We start from the raw sequence: 17,553 nt of genomic DNA, 5'->3' as shown, positions 1-17,553 counted from the left end.
GTGTGAAGTCACAGCTGGAAGGAGAGTTCGTCATTTATCGTTATTAATTGAATCTATTTGCATGTCCGCTTCACGGAACCAGCACCGCCTTTAATTTCCGGAACGTTTGCATAGCCCTTTCAGAGATTTTACTTCTTCGATATCATTGTACAAGCCACGTACTATAGACTTATAATAAACGTGGAAGTAAAGTAAAAGTGATTTCTGACAAATTTTAATTTATCCCGTTGATGTAATTTGTAAAATGTCGGAAGAATGGAACGAAAAGTCGAAAGTTACGAGCAATATTCCTCAAATATTACGTTGTTCTTCGCTTGACGTCGTAAAGTTTTAATGAAAAATCCAAGGGAAACGGGCTACGTGATTCGAGGCAAACGACTAAGGGTGACTCCCCATACGGCTGTGAATTCCAAAGGAAAGAAGTGATCCTACTATCATTTCGTTTTACGACGACTGTTCTTCATTACCCTGGTTCGAATTCGCAGGACGACGGTTTAAGGGCTAGTTTCGGGACTTCTATGAGAAAAGGTGATCAAGCAAACGTTTCGTTTCATCCCTTCGTAATTAAACTTCTATAGAGATAATACACTGCTAAGAGATAAAAACATTAAAGGAGGGATAAACGGGCGAACTTTCTCTTTGAAGAAAATAAGTTGAAGACAAGCGAACTTCTTTCAGTAAAGAAGGGAAGCTTATTGAATCTTTCTGAATCTCGAGACTTTCTGTCTCGCTTATAACCTCGTTTCTATACGTCTCTTTAAATCACGCCAAAAGTTGAATCGAAAGCTTCTTACGCTTTACATGTGGTTATTGAGCATTTAATGAAAAGATATATAATTTTTTGATATGAGAAAGAAAGAAAAGTGAAAGTTTTGTGAACCGACAAAATAAGAGGTGAAACGATCGTAGGTTTTGAGCGCTCCCTCGTGTTTTTCTATTCCTTCAGGCGTGAACGAGCTGGCAGCATAATTCCATCTTAATTAATTGCACTGCCTTTCACGAGCCCCATCCGGTACTGACGAACCTTCCGGTCAGATTGACGATCGTCTTTCGGTCTACTGACTCCTTGAATAAAGCACGCCGGGCACGGAAACAGGTGGTAGGCTGACAGAGGATGATGAACGGTACGCAACCGAGTGTAGCTGAAGCAACCGCGCGAAAACTTCATCTGAAATCTGGCAAAAATGTGAAACACCATACTTGTCGGCTGTTGCTCTTCTGATGTGACATGTAGCGATAAAAAGCAATCTGTTACGCTCCTTAAATGTACGGAAATTTTATGATGAAAGAAGATGCAGCAAAAATCGTTGCTAATCTACCAAAGAAAAACATATTGACGATAACAAAAATTAAAATGAAAATGTACAAAAATTACAGACGAGGTGAATCTCTTCTTTCGTTTTCAATTGAAAACAACGAACAAGCTCAATGAAATTTAATGAAGCATTAAGATGAAAAAGGATGTGTCAGTAGGATAACAGCTGCAACGTGACGTGTTGCATTTTTATTCGCTCGAGTTTTTCCAGCGATGTAAGATGGGAAAAACCATTCGTGACTTGTGCGCTTAATTGCAATGTGAAATTCATCGGTGTGTCGGTTGCAGCAAGCGCAGGGAAATTATTTGTTGAATGTTGTGATTTTTCATACGTTCCGGTGAAACGTGATTCCTTCGCGAATCGTTGGCATAAACCCCGTCGCAGGAAGGACCGGGTCGCGACTTTCGATCGCGGAATTTGCTGTTTCTCTCTCCCAGACAGCCACGAGCTCGCATCAATTAACCCAGTTTCTTTTTTCACGCCAGCAACGATGCTGCTTCTGCGCGAAATACCGCTACCAGATCGAAATTGTCGATGTTGAAATTTTAAAAAGAGACTGGCCGACGAATTCTATGATAGAAGAAGTAAGTTTGTCTTTGTTCTACGTAAATATTCGATGTTAGACAGACTTACTTACGACAGCTTAAGTCCGACGTGAGCTAACGCGTTCAGACAAACTGTCTAGCATAGTTACCAGAAAACGTCACCTTTCCCATACCGTAACAAGAATCTCAGCATAGAGATCTGTTAAAAACTTTAGGATGCATGGTATTGTATCGGTAATACGCACTAACAAGAAGTTCAACTATATATCAGAACCGTAGTGAATCCTTGGAATAAGTCTCGAATTTCAATGAAGTTAAAGCTTACCTGATAGAACGAATTCCTAAATTAAAGCACAAAGTAACGATAACGATTAATGCATCGACTCAATAATATTTGAATCAAGATTGAAGGATACTTCGTATGAGTATAATTAAAATATCGAATTCTCAGTTTCTCAGGATTCTATGAAATCGCTCGATTATAATAGTCGATTATGTAAATGTAAATAAAAAAAAAAAAAAACAGTACAATTAGTTTTGCGAAGATTAAGCAACGACGTTGTCCGAAAAAATTAATTGAACCTAGTCACGTGAGTCTGGTGCCTTTACCCAGTGAATACTACCATTACGTTGGAAATTATAAAAGTTTCTCAAGGAAAAACAAGCTAACTGCACGGTGTTCTCCACGCGAACATGATGGCGGGTGGAAATTTTAATAGACGACCGAAAATAACCATGCATAACGAACCGGTATTCCAGTCGCGGCGTGTTTAACGTTCAAAACTGCTGTTAAGATTCCTGGAAGCATTCCCGATGTCGGTATAACGAGCACACTTCTTTCTGCGTCACGGTGAAAAGCGACCCGTGAAAAGTATAAATCGCGAATGCTGCTCAAGAAACGTTTCTTTCTTTATCTTTCTGAATCGAACGGAGAAAGGTATCGGTCACTTTCGATATCCGTGAGAACGACATTCGCACGAACGGCTACGCGATTCCGCGATCGTTCGAAGGCGAATTTCTGTGTCACGATCACGAGTAATCCGGATACGCGTGCACAGGTCTGATACATTCTTCAGTCATCGAATACCTACTAATTCAAGGCCGGTCGGTTCGCACAGCCAGAGGTCCTTGATCGGTTTTGCAATGATCGCACGTATCCGTGAAAGCGAATTTGCGCACTGGATGCTTTTTCACGGGTACCATTATATCTAAAGATTCATTCATGATGATTTTCTCGCGATACTTAGCCTTGTATTATTCTACGAATTGAATTGGAAAAACTTCAAAACACGAGCATACCATTTGATAAAAGATACGTGGTATCATAAAAAATTCACAAGCATCTTCTTCTCAATCTAGCCTAACGTTACACACCCTAAACGTCCAATAAAAGTTGCTGACCTTAGTCGTCCAATCGATCCAGTGATAGCTTGCAACCTTGCACACCGTCAAGTAACTTATGCTGGTTATCAGGCGTATGCAAACAAATTTCCAATAGAGAAAGTTTCTATCTGGTTTTCTGCGAGTCTCGAGCTAACATAACACAATAGAAAAAGGGTTGACGAAGAATTAAAACCTCTATATGGAAATTATTTTGCTGCGAACAGTGACCTGTTGACCTGACCACCAAAGTGCGGCGACGCACTGCGTTTCTCTCGTGTAAACTGTGCATTCCTAACCTTTAGAGCACGGAAAAGTTCTGTGGAATTCGTCGCAGCAATTGGGGCGTATTGTTGAGAATTGACAAGGAGAGTTGTTGCGTTGGTGGAAGCAGTGGTAAGTTGATGTCACGCGAGGATATTCAAAACGATTGAGAAGAGAATTTAGACTAGAATTCAGTTACTTTTATATTCCTTTTAATAAAATCGCTAGAAATGTGTACTCGTTTTATTCGTGAGACTGCTAAAATGTAATGGATGAAAAATATACATAGGTATCGTCTGGATCGTATAAAACCAACCAGTTTCAAGAGTTAGTTTTCGTTAGTATCATTGCGTTATCTCACGTTATCGGTTTCTAACGATTAATTTAAGCACGGCAGATGACAAATTACCGAGCAGATAAATAGTATAAATAACAGTAACCAACGTAGGATGGCGTGTAAGATTAAACGAGGTGAGAATAACAAGATGTTAAGAAACAAAGTATTATGCAACAATGTATAATTTTTTTCGCAACACCAATCGTAATAAATAAGGAATTTAAATGCGTGTCTTGACAAACGAGCAGCTGAATCTTATGAATGAATAAGCATTGACGTTGAAACGATGCGATGCATTAACCTTCCTTAATTATTTTCAAGATTGTTTCGTAGTACATTGCTGAATATTTTTAGGAACATAATCGTTTCTAATGATCGATCGAATTGATACGTATTATTGAATGAAACAGATAATATAATACTTGCGTTATTGCCTCACGTTACAACGTAATAAATCGTTTGTATGCTGGAAGAAGCCAAACAGTGTCATTCTCGAGTATAGGTAGATACGTATAGGTAGTTAGGTGAAGTTCAAGTAACCTATAAAAAGTTGCGTTTATAATTAATAACATGCTCGTTTACCTTGACCCGCGGAGATTGGAAACGCGGCTGAATAAATCGTTTATGATTTTAAGGATCCATAAAAACACTCATTCTTCTTTTTCTTTTCTTTTTCATTTTATGCTCGATTCATCATCGACACAAATAACAGTTGTGTTTACACGGTACGTTGCACGGAAATTGCGCGTTCAAATATTGATAGTATGAAAATTGATTAAAATACGCGGAAATAATAAAGTTTGGTATAGGCTAAAGCTGTTTGGTTAGATGCGTTTACATGGCCTTTAGATATTTAATTACTGCAGATCAGTCGGCGCAGTATCGATCCAATGCTCAGACGCCCTCCCTGACAATTTCAAATTTCTCGTTCAACGAGATAAACGAACGCGAAAATAAAACAGTATATATAGCCAAATGACAAAGATCTAAGAGCTACGAATACCAAATATCATGGACGTTTTGATCGAAATGTATTTATCCTTCATGGAAATGTATAAATATCATAGTTTTTAGTGAACCTTTTTCGTATTTCGTTGTTGGAAATACAATTAGGAAATTTTCGATTCAACTAGCCGTGGAATTTGTAAACTTGTTCGTCGAAGCTTTAATAAAGTTATCTAGTCTGCTACGTAACGCTTAGCAAGTTGCTGCGCTTGCCACGCAGTTTAAACGACCACGTCCCGCCCTTTGTGTATCGTCGCATAGGTACATGCAAATACGCATGCATGTTCCTCATAATAACTAATAAATTCTGCAATTTAGTATGCCGGGACGTCTATTACCTTTTTGCGCCCTCGTTCGGTGCACGTGCACACAGTATCATCGTGATCGTGATGCAAATTTGCGGCGTCAAAGCGAAGGAAAATCTTTTAGACGAAAAATTGCGATGTTAACGCGTAATTTTCCTGTTTTTTTTTTTTTTTTTTTTTCGAGGAGCGCGCGATGCGCTCGTATCTTTTCCATTCGTCCACATTACGCTTCGATAAATAACTCGCTGCTAATTGTGACGCATCTGCCAACAGAATTTGTTATATCAAACGCAACAAAGGAAACAGCGATTTAATGTAACTCGGCGCGATATAATTAAATTGTAGAGGTTCGGGTGAAAAAATTTCGCCTCTGATAATTCTGCAAGCTTTTTAAAATCACAGCGAAGAATGGAGATAAGGAAGAGATTAGAGAAATTATTCAAACGATAGTCGCGAACTCGATCACTTTCACGAATGATTTAGTTTCAAGGATTGTAGAATAGGATGCTGATAGAAATATGTTTCGAGCGTTCCCACGTGAAGCGTGCTCAAGTTGATTGCTTCGGTGGCTTGGTCACGTTTACAAGTTCGCTTCAGGTATGATGAATTTATGCTCCTGACGTAATTAGTATGAACTCGTACGAGCGTGTCATTCGAAAATGACACTTGGCCCGCTGGATTTCCATCATTTATGCGGATTGAGCCAACGCAATTACGTGATTACGACATGCGAAATTGGTTACAGTTAAGTGACGTACCAAAATTGTAGACGGACGTGTATCGCAAATCGGAAAAAGGTTCCATTACGATTCTAATGCGTTCCGAAAAATATAAGTATGTACGCGTACAGCGTCTGTACGTTCTACCGTTAAATTTACAACTTGCTTTTCAGCTTGATTTATGTTTGAAAGCAACGAACTATTTTTAAGTTCGAGTCCAAGTACATCTCGCGTGGAAATCGCGATTAAGAATAGAAAATTCATTTTGTCGCTCGCGTGAAGACCAGTTCACGAATTCTCTTTTGTTTCTGTTCGACGGTAACCTCTAACGATTTTATATCGATTAAAAGAACACCGTTCTCCCTTTTCGGGAAATACTTCAAAAATCTGTCCGTTCGCCGAGAGTCCAAACGTTTCAAAGGCGTTCAAAGCAAAATATTTTTTCAGAATGGAAATGGAACGTTGAACCATGGTGAAATTGATTTTTCCTCGATTGGTAATCGAGTGAAACTGATGGCTTATCGGTTTTGTTGGTTTTCCAGCGCCAGCGACGTTCACGTTTTTCCGCTCCGCACTAATCTCGTTTCTGTTGCGAGCTCCAGTTGCTCGTCTATTGAATTGTGCAGCGACCTTAAAGAAGAAGAGATTCTCCTCCCTGTCACCTTTGCCGAGATTTCACGAAATCTTAACGTTTCACTTGAATTTTCCTATAATTTACAAGCTTTTAATGCATGATCCTTCCATAGGTAACGATTTTTCTAAAACTAAAACAATTGAATTGTCTCGTGTTAGTAAGGCGAGTATACAATGTATAATTGAAATGAAATTATTCTATCCTTCGAAACGCGATCGGTTCTAGGCGTCAGGACGTCGTCAGCTGAAAAGCACAATTCTGAAGGTTTGGTTATCGATGTTAAACAGTTACGTTCCATTTTCTGACGTCTGTTGCGTCAGAAACACGTAACGTGTATACGGTCAGTCCTTTACATCGGTCACGTGCTATAGAATGTGTTTGAATCAACGGTCGTTTAATCCTACCTAGTCTTAAATTTATCATGCGATTGTACCGTAATAATCTTCCGTCGAGTGGCTGGAAAGCTGAAACGCATGCACCAGATTCGTCGCAAATTCTTGATTCCCGTATTAATTCATTTTCATTCCCGATCTACGTAATATTTCTATTCTGTTTGTATTTTATAGGTCTAACGGTTCGCCAAAGAACTAAAATCACGAATACCATCGTATTACTATACATCCTTCGAATATTATTCCGTTATTAAACTTCCCACGTTACGACATACGAAAGAGCTGGAATGGTAATGAAATACCAAACAACGTCGGAATAACGATTTCTGTTTCCTGGAAAAGCGAATATTCATCGTTGCGACTTACGACAGCATCCTTACGTGGATCGTAACAGTCACGGACTCTATTCTCTATATACTCGCATGCACCAACGAGCACAGATCGTTCTTTAGATCGCGTTAAGAATTACACGAGCGTCGATTGAAATTGACATCCATTTGTCAAGGCCCGTCTAGTCTGTGCTCGACGCTCACCAGGATTGCAGGGCTCGTTACTGAAAAGCTACTATTCTAGCGATCTTGGCGCTTGATCCATTTCTCCGTTTACTATCAAACCTGCGAACAGTGAACAGTGATGCTTTAGAAAATAAAGCGGCCGATCGCTATTGCGCGGACGCAAGTCATGTTAGTGAGTTATACGAGAATCAAAATATTCGATAGCAGATTCGTGGAACGTGAAATCAGCTAAAGTGAGTAGCTGACAATCGAATTATTCGATGATTTCAACGGAGTGTTCATTCTGAAAAACGACTAGTCAGTCGCGTTCTCGCGATTAGATTATTGTTTATCGCGCTGGCGTAGCGAGTTTTTGCCGGGTAAAAGAAGAACCGTGAAAGCACCTGCGTAGAAAATAAGCACCGTACCACCAAATATGGCAAAGGTGAAGACACCTACTTTTACGAGCACGTTCTGCGAGCTAATGCACGCACGAATCATTAATTACGATAAGCGCCATTGTTTAATATTATCATCGCGTCGATTTATCGTGCCAATTCATCGGATCTTTCTTCGAATCGAATCGCGATACTTTCAAAGTTCATTGTTATCTGAGCTTAAAACTTCAACATATCTCGTCATTGACAGTCACGATCACGTCTTTCACGGATTATCGGTCGGTTGTTTAGCGCGTCTTTTAACGCTACCGACAATGCTGTTACTCAAGACTTTTCAGACTTAAAATCCTCCTTAGACTATTCTAGACGAGTTCGTTAAGCTTCTTAAATCTATAGGAAGAGCTTGCGGAAACTTCGAAAGTTGCCAATTGTCTATATCGATAATGTCTCAACGAATTCGAAACGTCATGTCGAATCGCTTAGCGATTTGCCAAGAAAGAAGAATCAAATTTTTGTCTCAGGCGTAATGAAAGTCGTGCCAAAAGTTTGTCAATTCGTCGAAGATTCGCTGGACGGCGAGGTATCGTGATTTTGACCGGTTATTCGTCAAGAAGAACAAACAAAATACATCATATATATTCTCTTTTGATAGCAACTGCTTTTTTAACTTTCTTCTTCTCTCCTCGCCTTTCTCTTTCTCCTCTATCTCTGCCGTTTTCTTTGACGATGGCTCGATCAAAGAGCTGTTTTACGCGCGCATACGTGCGCCGTTCTCAAAGAACGATGACGAACGTCCTTTTTGGCGTGCATTACAGTATGCACTGGCTTTGTCGATTCACAATGCGTGCGAGTTGCGTGTTGAAGCACAGGGGAATGCCAGTGCCGTACAAGAGCACCGAGACTTGAAAACGACGGCTATACTTCTGAAAATTTGCCAGCACCGAGTTCTCGTTCCTAGAGAACGATAAGAGATATTGGGATGCAAGTTTACGAAGGTTAGAACGACTTTCGAAATTATAAAATAGACCGTGACTGGTGGACAAACAATAGTACTCGTAAATCGATCGAGTATGTTGAATTGTAAATGTTAGGCAAGCGTGAAGAATTTTAGTTTTAGCATTTTAAAGGATAATACTTTGGTCCTATATTTGAAAAATTCGCGTCAAACTTTTTACGTGTAGAAGAAGCGTAAAATTCATAATTCCGACTTGGAGCAATTTCTTCCCAATCGATGCTACGGAATATTTTATGATCTAACGCTTTTGAGATTTTTTATCCTTAATGTTCGATTTTTTCATTTGCAGTGGGATAGTTCGGAATCCGAGTATTCGGAGTCTGAGGAGTCAAATGAGTTAGGGGCCATCGTAAGCCCCGATACCTGCGCGATGGACACTGTGGACAGTGCCAGCAAGCGGCAAGCTACTCGTGTCTTCAAGAAGTCCAGCGTCAACGGAAAGATCGCGGTATACCTTGGGAAAAGAGATTTCGTCGATCACATAACTCACGTCGATCCTATCGGTAAGACACAGAGACCCTTGTTGAGCTGTAAGGTTTCAAAGCACTTAGATTGTTTCTTCTTCGTACCTGATTACCATCATTAGCCATCTACCTGTTGAGTCGCTAAAGCGATCGATGTTTTTTCTCCCTCGAACATGGAACATTGTCTCGAGTAGAGAAACATCGGTATGTTTAGCGTATTGTTCTATCTCTTTAACGTTGATCCAATTATTCGAGTGTAGCTATTCGCAGCTATTTAACAGTGAAACATCGTTAACATAGCTTGAAAGGCTGCTAACGGCGAAGATTGGAAAATTCGATTTACTTAAACGACCAGTTAATCTTGAACGTCAAGGCCACTTAAGCCTGTGCTCATCGATCGCTGTTCGATCGTTACAGACGGGGTCGTGCTGATTGACCCAGACTACGTGAAGGATCGCAAGGTCTTTGGCCATGTTCTAGCCGCGTTCAAGTACGGCAGGGAGGATCTAGACGTTCTAGGATTGACGTTTCGCAAAGACCTCTATTTAGACGCTGAACAAATCTATCCGGTGGTACCTGGTGCCAAGCAGAGAAAACTGACACGGTTGCAGGAGAAGCTGATTAAGAAATTAGGAAGCAACGCATATCCGTTTTACTTTGAACTTCCGCCTCATTGTCCTGCATCAGTGACGCTACAACCAGCACCCTGCGAAACTGGGAAACCATGCGGCGTCGACTACGAATTGAAAGCATTCGTAGGTGAGACGCTGGACGACAAACCGCAGAAACGGTACGAGCCTCGATTATCGCGATCGTCAGGAGAACGTTTTACGGCCACGCGATTTCTCTACCCTCGCTTCTAAATCGATTTTTAGCCGACATGGGATTGACCGTCGACGTGCTCGTTTCTTTTATCCCTTTTGCGGCGGAACGTTTCAACAGACACGAATACAATGTAAATACGTTTCGCAATGTATTATCTGTGGCTGCTTTCTTACCATGAAGATAGATATGCGTGCCTTTTTAAAGAAATTGATTCATTGATAAAGAGATGTATCGTAGTTAGTTTTATACAACAAAGAAGCGAGATATTTTTTCAATTTGATATCAATTCAATCGAAATATCGTTTAATCTTTCAACTGACTCAAAGGAAAATAATAAACTAGTACAGAATTTTCGAAATCTCGTTATTTATTGTACGATTCGAGCCGCAGAGTATCGCAGCGTGGGTTAACGGTTTGCAAGCCGGTCGACAGCAATGAATCATCATGTTGTAGAAGCTCGGTGCGACTGGCCATACGGAAGATTATGTACGCGCCGTCGAAACAAGGCGAACAACCTTCCGTCGAGGTGAGCAAAGAGTTTGTTATGTCGCCGAACAAGCTTCACTTGGAGGCGTCACTGGACAAGGAGTTATACCATCACGGTGAGAATATTGCCGTGAACGTGCACATAGCAAACAGCAGCAACCGGACGGTGAAAAGGATCAAAGTGTCCGTGAGGCAATTCGCGGACATTTGTCTGTTTTCCACCGCGCAGTACAAGTGCACGGTCGCCGAGGCAGAGAGCGAGTGAGTATCATTCATTGCACGCCATTCTTCTCCATGAACATGCGTCAGAACGCGAAACATACTCGCTGTGAAAGTATGGCAACAAATGGATCCATATGCAACGTTACGAACGAAAGTTGAGACGCAAATTGTAAATACGTTTGCGCTGATAGTCGTATTGTTTACCAACTGACGAAACATTCTCGTTATTATGTCGTGACACGATCATTCATAGGAGAAATTTTGTTTATAACTTGAAGATTTATTTTGCTACGAGAATTAGAGTTTACGTTCTCATGTTTACGGTGATTATTGTTAGAATTCTCGAATAGAACTATTTATTGCCTAGCTTTCACAACAATTCCCCGAAGCGCCTGTTAGCGCGAAGACCACGTAACTGCAATAGTTGAACAAATTTCTGTTGACGTTAGACGAAACTAAGTCTCGTGTTTGGTCACGATTGACGTCGATAGACTGCTCGAAGACGTTTTATGTTTCGAGCTGTTCGATGTCCTTAAATAGCAACCAGCTGGTCTATATACCACCGCGTCGTAGTCAGTGCGAAATTTACGAGTAACACATTCTGCGGCGTGACCAGGCACGAGCTACTCAAGATCTATCGACGCAGACGCAGGAAGATATAAATTACATTACGTTCGGATAAATTTCAGTGGTACGCGTGAATTTATGTCGCATATGATAGTTCGTATCAACGATGCCTTGTACTGGTTTCTGCGCGTCCCTTATCGGAGAAATACGAATTTCCAGTCTAATTGTATCCATCGTAAAATAAATCTTAAAGTACAAGATTTCTCACTTCCTAATTACGACAGAGCTACAAAAATTGACTCGGACGTTTGTCTTTCTTCGAAAATGATCGATAGCAGAATTGGAGGTACAACTTTCGGTAAAAGTAAAAGAAAGGAGAGATGCACTGCACAAGACTGTTCCGATTAATATTAACGATAGGTGTGTACTTATACGTAGCGAAATGTGATAAATGTCGAAAGGAATTGTAACATGACGAAACGGAAAATAAAATGATTGCACTGGCAGTATAGGGGTATCGCCAGGATTCACTCTGAGCAAGGTCTTTTCTCTAAAACCAACGCTTGCTGACAACAAAGACAAGCGAGGTCTTGCTCTAGACGGCCAACTTAAGCACGAGGACACCAATCTCGCATCTAGTACAATGTGAGTGTTCAAACATCGGCCGGCTACAATTTTCCTCCGAAGCGAACGTTCGCGGCTGAAGACTGGAAACGGGCCAAATAATTCTGGAAAACTTTCGCGAATAGCTTGCCTGAGATTTGCTTCAAAGTTTGCGATCGATTGCGGGGATCGCGTGTTATCGGTTAAAAAAGTAATAAATAGTCTGGAATATTAAATATTTTTCGTGGTTGGTTTCTAACTTTAAAGGGGCGGGGGTGTATTTCTGTATTATGTTACACCTTTCTCGGTAATCGATACTCGAGATAATTTGTTAGGAAATGTACAAGCTGTTTCAAGCCTCAACTTTTAATTATTTAAACGGCAGATACGCGATAATAAAGTAATTATATATGCATGGGAATATATTTAATTTGCGTCAAAGCCTGTTTGCAGTCTTCGCGGACGATCATATCGTTAAAAATGGAAGTACGATATTGTATGGGAATACTATTTCAAAGTGGAATGCCAGTATTTTCCTTCGTGGCCTTTTTGCTGGGGACTTTTTATGAATATGGAATTCCATCGGTGGTGGTCTATTTTGCTGTACAGGGGACACGTTCCTCTTTCTCCGTTTCTCTATCTCTCTAACCCTTTCCTAATCTTTCGTTTTTACTTTATTTTCTGTTATCTCCACGTCTGTGTCTTTCCACAAATAATACGTTGATCGATCGAAATATCCATTCTTTCTTTCTTTCTTTCTTTCTTGCTCTTCTTTTTCCCCCTGTATATCCATGTAGTCTGTATTGCAGTGTGACGCACAAGCTGAAGTTTCGCGTTTCATACACACAGAAAAATATATTCATTCGCGAGTATAGTCAAAATCGTTACAGTCCGCGTGTCACGTAGCTTATTACCGTTGCCCTGTCTCTGTCGAGATTGAAGTATCGCTTGCCTCTCGTGACCGAGCTTTCAAATTATGGAATCTTTCGCTATATCGAAGCTCGAGGATAGCAGTTCTATATCGTTCTGATGATGCTACACGTCACTGGAGAGTCACCGAGAGTCGCTTTTACGATATTGAAGTACATCTCCGTGTCGCGCACATAGTCGCTTTTTCGTTCGAACTTCTCCTATTTCCGATCTGTTCGAACTACTGCTTGTCCTCATATTATTTACGAGTTTCGTTGCCTTTTGTCGAATAAGAAAAATAGAAGCTGTGTTATAAGTTCTGCAAGGGTTCGTCGGTATTTTTCAAAGCTCAGTTTCAAAGTCACGTCTGCGATCAAAAGAGAGAGGATTGGTAGGCAGTTTGTTCGTGTGTCTCGAGCAAACTTCAAGCTCGATGTAATCAAATTTAAATATCAAATGCCATTATTTGCACGTCACGATTCCAATCAACCAAATAGGAAAAAACGTAATTCATACATTATTTCCATCGAATGTTTAGCAATTTGCCATCGATTATGTTTGGACGGATTAAATAATGATAATTCTTTCCGTACTCTTGAAGCTACACACCTAAATCAACACGTCGAATTTTATCTGACTACCAATCGTGTATCGATCTAGATATGTACGATCGAGTCGACGATTTCAACGAGGATGTCAACGCCTAATGCTGCTCGTAAGCGGTTTGAGAAACAAGTCAGTGTCGCATTCTTTGACAAAGCGTCGCAAGACAAACGAGAAACGCGTAGACTCAAAGTACCTCGCAGAAACCAATTTCGCGCACGGTTATCAGCGAATTTTTTACTCCGGAATTTCGATTGATCCGGATATATTAGGCTTCGTGGCACGTTTACCTTCACTCTTCTGCTACATGTTTATCAGGGAGGGGTGCCTAGTGGGGCCAGGTTTCACGCTGAGCAAAGTGTTCTCTCTGAAACCGCTTCTCGCCAACAACAAAGATAAATGGGGGCTTGCCCTCGATGGCCAGATCAAAGACGAGGACACCAATCTGGCGTCCAGCACCCTGTAAGAAAACCGCTGCTTGTCCATGGACAACACATGCCTGAATATATACGTATATATATACAGGACTGCTCAAAAGTTTGGGTGACGAGCTACTTAAATTTTCTGCATTCTTATTTCGTAATTCCAAGATTATATTTTAAACGTCGTTCAGTCGTTTTAAGCAGCATTGCGTAGTTCTATGTATTTCTGCCTAAGATATTTAGTTCGTTTCATCGGATACTATCGTATTCTCCTTCATTTAAGTCTATCCTTTGACAATGCCAATCTACCCAAGCTTTTGATCGGTACTGATTGTACGTGCCTCTGTTTCTCTCTCTTTCTCTCTCTCTCTCTCTCTCTCTTTCTTTTTCTCTCTCTTTTTCTATCTCTATGAGCGTCATGAAGGACTGATCACGCGTGCAATCACGACTTCTCTATTCACAAAGCTGCCTATGCCCAAAATCATGAATACGCGCCGACGTGTTTCGGTATTTTTATATTTTATTGAGGGAATAAAGATTTTTCGTTTAATTTAAGACACACAGAATGAAAAAGTTACGTTTTATCCTCGGACTACCATTCGCATCATTCAGCTTTCAACGGCAAGCATTAAAAGGCTTGGATCCTTTCCCTTTTGTCTTTTTATGTTTCAGACGCGATGAGAACCTTAAATTGAACAGCTGGGCTGCGTTTTATCTGTCTCATTTTACCTTTCCCTTTGAAGCTCGCTTCACAAGACTCGTGTAGCATTCGTGGCTCGAGCTTGCCGGTTCTTTTAATGTAAACCGTGTTTATTATTTGTAAACCAGCGTTCCGTAAGCATTGCAGTTAGTTAGTTAGCCCCATCAGTGTCTTACAGCTGTCATCACTGATTGGCGATTAATCCCTGACAGAGTTGGTGAATGATAGTTTTTCAAATCGATAGAACCATAGTTTACGATTCTTCGTCGTTTAGATAATTTGATTTTCTACCAGCGACCAAATTTCCAGCACGTACGCGCTTTCACGAGATGAATCATACGCGATAAAATACGAGACTTTGAATTATCGTTCCGGAAAAGAAAAGGCGAGATAGTATCTTTTTCTTTCCGACTTTCTGCCATCTCCGATTATGTTTCTTTCGATATCGGTGCACTGAAAATAATTGGAAGCTCAACAACTTTCAAATTAGGACAAAATATTGCCATGTTATATTTACGAGATTTTACGATCCTCCTATCGAGCTTGCATCGTGTTGGTTCGCCAATACTTTCAATCATTCTGTACGTTATGTGTTGCTCGATCGAAAATAGCGATGCGTTGCCTACTCGTTTTCAACGTATACGCGCGCGTCTTCCGCTCCCGAGTTATATATTCAGAAACGAAACGTACGTTTTTCTTTCGTATTCCGGATTGATCCGATCGCGTTGCACCCTCCTTCGCTTCGCATAAAATCTACTATCGTCTTGCAGAGCCCCTAACTTTCTTTTCATAAAAACGCTGTAATTATACCTCGCGTTCCTCGCTTTGAACGAAACGGAATAAAATTCTCGCTCCGTTACAAAATACACGCGCGAGACTCCCATTAGTTTCGAAACTCGACAGCAGAAATTTTTGCGTAATTTTAATTGCACAAGCGTACGAACAAAAATTTCATCTCGAAAATATTTTGTTTCATTGAAAAATTAAAAACTATTTAAAGTACTTCGCGCTCGACTTTTGATATTGCAACTTAACGAAACCTTAAAAGTAGCAAGTGATGTAGCAAGAAATCGCTGAACGAAGAGCACTTGTTCCATAATGTCAAGTACTTAAGAAGGTACTTTCCAACCTTTAAATAATGTAATACCTTTCGTTGAACGCGAGCCTTCGGTGCAACGATCAACAACACTCGGTGTCTCCTTTGTTTTTTGTTTCCGTATATCTAATCTTTTATTCGAGAAAAAGGTTGGTTTCGTTTTATCCTTTACAATTTTGATTTAAAAGATAGATCGTAAATTCGACGATTTACAACTTGAAATTACAGTGTGTATCGTGCAGAAAGAGCAAACTGCGCTTTCCTGTCAAATAATTGCATCTGCATTGTTATTTTCGATAAGCTAATGAAGACGCAACGTGACGATAATTACACGTAATTATGCAAATAATCGTGGGCAATTCGCGATAATGGCCAACCATCACTTTACAGAACGACAGGCGAGAAGTCGTGAACAGCATCGTGCCTGTTCTATCGTGCTCTATCGTGTTTTCGATGATTTCCCTCTGTGAGAAATGAGTTGGCTGATTGGCGATGTAGCGGACTGGTACCTTTTAGTACAGATCGCGGGATGAGATTTAGGCGTTGCGTTTAGCTGCTTCATTAGAGCATTAGTACGTATTTTTCAACACGATCTCGTGTACGTTGCAACCGGAAGCGAATATACTTGGTTGGTTGAATCGATCATGAATCGTAGATTCGACGAGATTTCCAACTTAAGGCGCTAGAAACGCATTAGAGAATCGATTTTGCTTCGTCGACACTGCTGCAAATCCTGAACACTGTCATTAGTGAAAATACATAACGAAAACTAACGAATGAGTGCGGTGGAAGCTAAACGCTTTCCAATCTTTGCTTCGGATTTTTGTAATCTTGAAACAATTTTCGATACTTCGATCATTCTATGCAATTCCGTGTTATAGTCTTACTTCAACCGCACTATTCGCATCAAACCGTACGAACTCCAGACGTGTAAGCAGTCATGCTTGAAAATGAAATCGATACCCCGTCCCCCCGCTTCTTTTTGTCTGAATGATCGCTTTGCACTTACTACTTTCAAACTGCATGATACTTTGCTCGTTCTGAAATCTTCCTTTACGACTTCAAGATACTAAGACTAATCCTATCCCGTCTATTACCTGTACAATATTCTCGCGCTATTGTTCGTTAGAATATTCCTTCGAGCTAGATGTTTACCGCTTTTTGGTGAATTCAAGCTGCTCCGTTAACTACGCATGTTCGGTTTGATAAAAATCTGCAGCCAAAAGATTACTAGACATTGACGAACTTCGTACCGTTTCGCAGTGTGGTGGATCCCTCGCAACGTGAGAACCTTGGAATTATCGTCCAGTACAAAGTGAAAGTAAAGCTCTGTCTTGGACCTCTTGGAGGGTAAGTTCAAATGAAAGAAATTCGTTTTGACGACAAACTGGTTTGGAGAAAGGTAACAACCAGGCAACCAGAAGATCAGGATAGTTTCCGCTATCTTTAATATTTCTCCAATCCAACGTTGTCGCAATTAATATCAATTTATATCAATGTACGTATTCATAACGCGAGCCCGAGTCGTCAGGAAATGAACGGAGAATTTAATTTATGTTGTTAACAGCGAATTAGTGGCGGAACTGCCGTTCATCTTGATGCATCCGAAACCGGAAGAAGAGGAACCAGCGCCACCCACTGCACGGCCTAGCCCGACGAATAAGGCAGATGGTGGCGAGATACCGCTTGACACGAATCTGATTCAATTGGACACGTACGTGATCAATATTTCAATAACGATTTGGAGCTATTCTCGTGAGTCGGAGACCATTTCGGCGAAATCATTGACGCACATGCGACTGTCAACTCGTTACTTATTCCGTGCCGCAAAATTAGTAGATGTTTTGCATAC

General features: G+C 40.6%; 2 protein-coding genes across 11 annotated transcripts in view; one reads left to right on the top strand and one right to left on the bottom strand.

Annotated features, from left to right (window-relative positions):
* The window catches only part of LOC122571113 (protein FAM8A1), a 34,724-nt gene that overhangs the window by 8,783 nt on the left and 8,388 nt on the right, over positions 1-17,553 (bottom strand). The gene's annotated exons all lie outside the window — the stretch shown is intronic.
* Positions 1-17,553, top strand: part of LOC122571112 (beta-arrestin-1) — a 28,004-nt gene that overhangs the window by 6,107 nt on the left and 4,344 nt on the right. For 3 of the 10 annotated variants that reach the window (XR_006317951.1, XM_043734430.1, XM_043734433.1), the window contains exons 1-7: positions 7,652-7,836; positions 9,094-9,307; positions 9,686-10,058; positions 10,547-10,840; positions 13,802-13,945; positions 16,965-17,051; positions 17,269-17,415. Coding sequence is in view for 9 of the 10 variants with exons in the window: in XM_043734430.1 (XP_043590365.1) it covers positions 7,828-7,836; positions 9,094-9,307; positions 9,686-10,058; positions 10,547-10,840; positions 13,802-13,945; positions 16,965-17,051; positions 17,269-17,415 (1,268 nt within the window). In the remaining variant the exon portion in view is untranslated. The other 7 variants (XM_043734434.1, XM_043734432.1, XM_043734437.1 and 4 more) reach the window with 6 other exon arrangements.

Source organism: Bombus pyrosoma, linkage group LG9 (assembly GCF_014825855.1).
Source record: "Bombus pyrosoma isolate SC7728 linkage group LG9, ASM1482585v1, whole genome shotgun sequence".
Lineage (NCBI taxonomy): Eukaryota > Metazoa > Arthropoda > Insecta > Hymenoptera > Apidae > Bombus > Bombus pyrosoma.
This window is presented reverse-complemented; position numbering and strand designations above follow the sequence as displayed.